This window comes from Aplysia californica, unplaced genomic scaffold (genome assembly GCF_000002075.1).
Source record: "Aplysia californica isolate F4 #8 unplaced genomic scaffold, AplCal3.0 scaffold00021, whole genome shotgun sequence".
NCBI classification, from domain to species: Eukaryota; Metazoa; Mollusca; class Gastropoda; order Aplysiida; family Aplysiidae; genus Aplysia; species Aplysia californica.
Window position 1 is genome coordinate 1,308,132 of NW_004797291.1, and position 3,272 is coordinate 1,311,403.

The 3,272-nt window shown below is 43.2% G+C and overlaps 1 protein-coding gene across 1 annotated transcript in view; it reads right to left on the minus strand.

Moving 5' to 3' along the window:
• The window catches only part of LOC101863402 (extracellular tyrosine-protein kinase PKDCC), a 39,279-nt gene extending 36,290 nt beyond the window's left edge, over window positions 1-2,989 (minus strand). Inside the window, exons 1-2 of the mRNA XM_005090737.3 lie at window positions 2,905-2,989; window positions 207-1,184 (exon numbers count right to left, since the gene is read on the minus strand). Coding sequence (XP_005090794.1) covers window positions 207-968 — 762 coding nt within the window. The 5' untranslated portion in view covers window positions 969-1,184; window positions 2,905-2,989. The remainder of the gene's footprint in view (window positions 1-206; window positions 1,185-2,904) is intronic.
• Between the last annotated feature and the right edge of the window lie 283 nt (window positions 2,990-3,272).

A 3,272-nucleotide genomic window follows, 5' to 3' on the forward strand; every position in this document is an offset into this window, starting at 1 on the left:
AGAGAGAGAGAGAGAGAGAGAGAGAGAGACAGAGGGGGGGTGTTAAAGGGGTGTTTGTGTGCATGTTAGGGTTTGACTAATTGTTTATTTTTAAAAAGACAGTCGGGGTTGACAGGTTGAACAAACATTGAACATATTACAGGAGAAGAAAAAAGACATGGAAAAGGAGAGAGACTCCGTGCTGAAGGCAGCTTCTTTGTACGTACCTTGATGACGTTCTCGTCTACCAGAGCTTGTAGCAGTACAATCTCCTTGATGATTTTCCGCGCCGCTCTGTGGTAACAGTACGACATATTCCGGGCGTCTCCCAGGCACCGGTTCACGTCGTGTCCATTGATATCCACCGTCTTGACCGCCACCCCATGGCCTTGGAACTCTCCCTGATACACTGCCTTGGTCCAGCCCCCGCCTATGTAGCGCATGTTCTGGATCTTTTCAATGTCCGAACAGTCAAGTAGATGGTCCCTATGAGGGTAGCCCTGACTGGGAAGATCTTTAATATCCACCGGCAGTTTCGATGCTGAATTTCTAAAAACTAAGTTCCGTTCTGATTCTTTTAGTCTAGATTTTTGTAACAATTTTCCAAATAAGTCTTTACCCCCGTCTTGCATAAGCCTCCGCACCCGTCCTTCTATAACAGAATACTGATTCTCCCCAATATCCCCCTGTCCGATGTTGACAATTTTCGGCAAAAATTCATCCGCGAATTCACGAAAAATATCTCTCCTTTCGCGTCGAGAAGAATCTCTCTCAGATCTGAAGAAGGGGGAGCCAGCATCCAGGTCCACGCCACCTTTGCCGGCGATTCCTTCCGGTTTTGGTGCCACAAAACTGTGGTAAGTTTGAAGCATGATGAGGTTACCCATGACGAACACGAAAAGGCAGGACCCGGCGAAGAGCTTGACGCTATCCATGCTCAAACTTCGCGGGCGACGCCGAGACCCATAGGAATGTTTCATCTTGACCATGATGGGAATCAGATGAACATTGGGGTCAGATGGACATTGGAGTCAGACGAACATCGAACTCAAGGCTTACTATAAGTAGGAGGCGACGGCGGTCTCAAATCAGCATTTTCGTTCGTCTCACAATAGACAAGGCTCAGGCTCCATGAAATATTTGCTTAGTATCGGAGCTCAGCCACAACAGCGTTGGAAGTCCAGGTGCATGTCTCATTGTGAAATCTGAAACAAACAAGTTAGATTTAGTTATAGTACGAGTTTTGCAGCACTCCCAATAGAGTAATGTCATATAAGCAACGAAGATTACAGGTGTTACTATAGATTTACTTTTAAAGAAAGAAAGGAGACGAGTAAATGAAGACAGATGTTGGACAGGACAGAATGAGCAAACCACACCAGAGCGCCCGCTAACCATCAACTCTCACGACAGTATTCCACACAAAGTCGGATTCTATTTCAACAGCATGTATATGCATATCGTAATAAAACGGTCAACTTGAAGGAGTATGTGTCTTCTTCTTTCATTCTGTCGCACGTCATACGATGTTTGGGAAGCTGAATGCCAAATACAGCCAGGCACTTTGCCTCCTAAATCACATGAACCCACACCAGAAACCACACTGACCACAGGAATCTTCAGACACGGGATAATATGTAACGCTGTCGTTGAACCAAATAATCATAGTGTTTCTGTTTTTGTTCCGAGCTATTGGACCGAAATAATACATCAGAAAAGCCAACAGCTTACCTCTCATAAATCTCCCGGCTTACCTTGGCTCACAGGTGTGAAAGCGGAAAGCAGGGAGCCTCAGCATGAAATCGGACTGATCTGTTATTGTTTTACATTTTTATGCAGGTACATACGAGTGTGCACTTATTGAACCGTCTCGTGATTATCCAGACATCGGGACCAATCGTATGTAAATGAGAGCAACGCGTGCTCTGTTTACTTGTTTGAGTAAAGAAAAGCGCATCAGCACTATTATAATGGTAATTAAGCTCAGGGGGAAAAACAAGACAGTCAAAAATGAGAGAGACAGAGAGAGAGAGAAAGGGGGGGGAGAGTGAGGGAGAGAGAGGGAGAGAGAGAGGGGGGGAGGGAGAGAGAGAGGGGGGGGGGTCAGAAAGAACCTATCAGTAGCGCCCTCCAACCACCCGCTTGTTTTGTCTGACCTTAGTGTTCTTATAATGGCGACAGTGAAGAGAGAAGAACAAGCAAGTTTTCTTTTCAGTTCCTGTACGAGTTTTACAGCACTTGAAAGAAAAAAAAAGAGTGCCGAAATTTAGAGGTGTTATTGGCGAGAAGACAGATAGATGTTTGGCAGAAAGAACGAACAAACAGACAAGAGCATCCACCAACCACCCACAACAAGCAAGTAAAAATTAAAACAAACAACAACAAAAATAAGCAGACACTCATAACAACAAAAAAAAGTCCGAAAGCAATACGTGACCTCAGTGCTTTTCGGCGTATTCTATTTTTATACCTGTGAAAACAGTTCATAACAAAGAGTGAGCTCAAGAAGAAGTCACATTTTCACTGTTAAAAAATGGAGAAATACAACAAGAAAACACTGAGGTCGCAAATAGTAGGTCCACAGGAAACAACTGAAACACCTGAGAAGTCAGGACTATACATAAATGAATTTTTAAAAAATAAAACAAAACATCAAAAATAAAAATAAACCAAAGAGAAAACAAGAAATATAATGTAAACAAAGTGAAGAACAAACCTGCCAAAAAGACAATGTTTCTATTGAGAAAATACAGTAAAACATCTATAAAGACACATAAAAGAAAACCAAGTCAGAAAACAAGCAAAAGAAAAGGAAAAGAAAGGTCACAAAATCCGGACTGATGGGGCATCACTAACATACGCGGAGTTTATCAAAAGCGCACAAAGTGAATACGGACATAGAAACAAGAGCTAGCATATCATTACCTTGCTGGGGTGATGGGAAAGATCCACTTTTACACTTCCCACACAGTACATAACCACGCACACTAACACAAAAGAATAACCTTGTAGAGAAAAAAAAAAAACTCAGATATTATATATATATATATATATATATATATATATATCCGCAAGGAGAAGGGGGAAAAAACACACACGACACAACAACCCCAGAATATATCCCGCGAAGTATTTCGTAGCAAAAGCTCGCGGCCTCCACCACAGTACGAGGAACTCTAATCCTTCGGTGGGCCAGGCACGACACGACACACACTGAGCGATAAGCGCCTACTAGCACCTACAGATGCGGTCGAGGGTTCTTGGAGGGTTTTTTGTCGCCTCGAGTGGGGGGG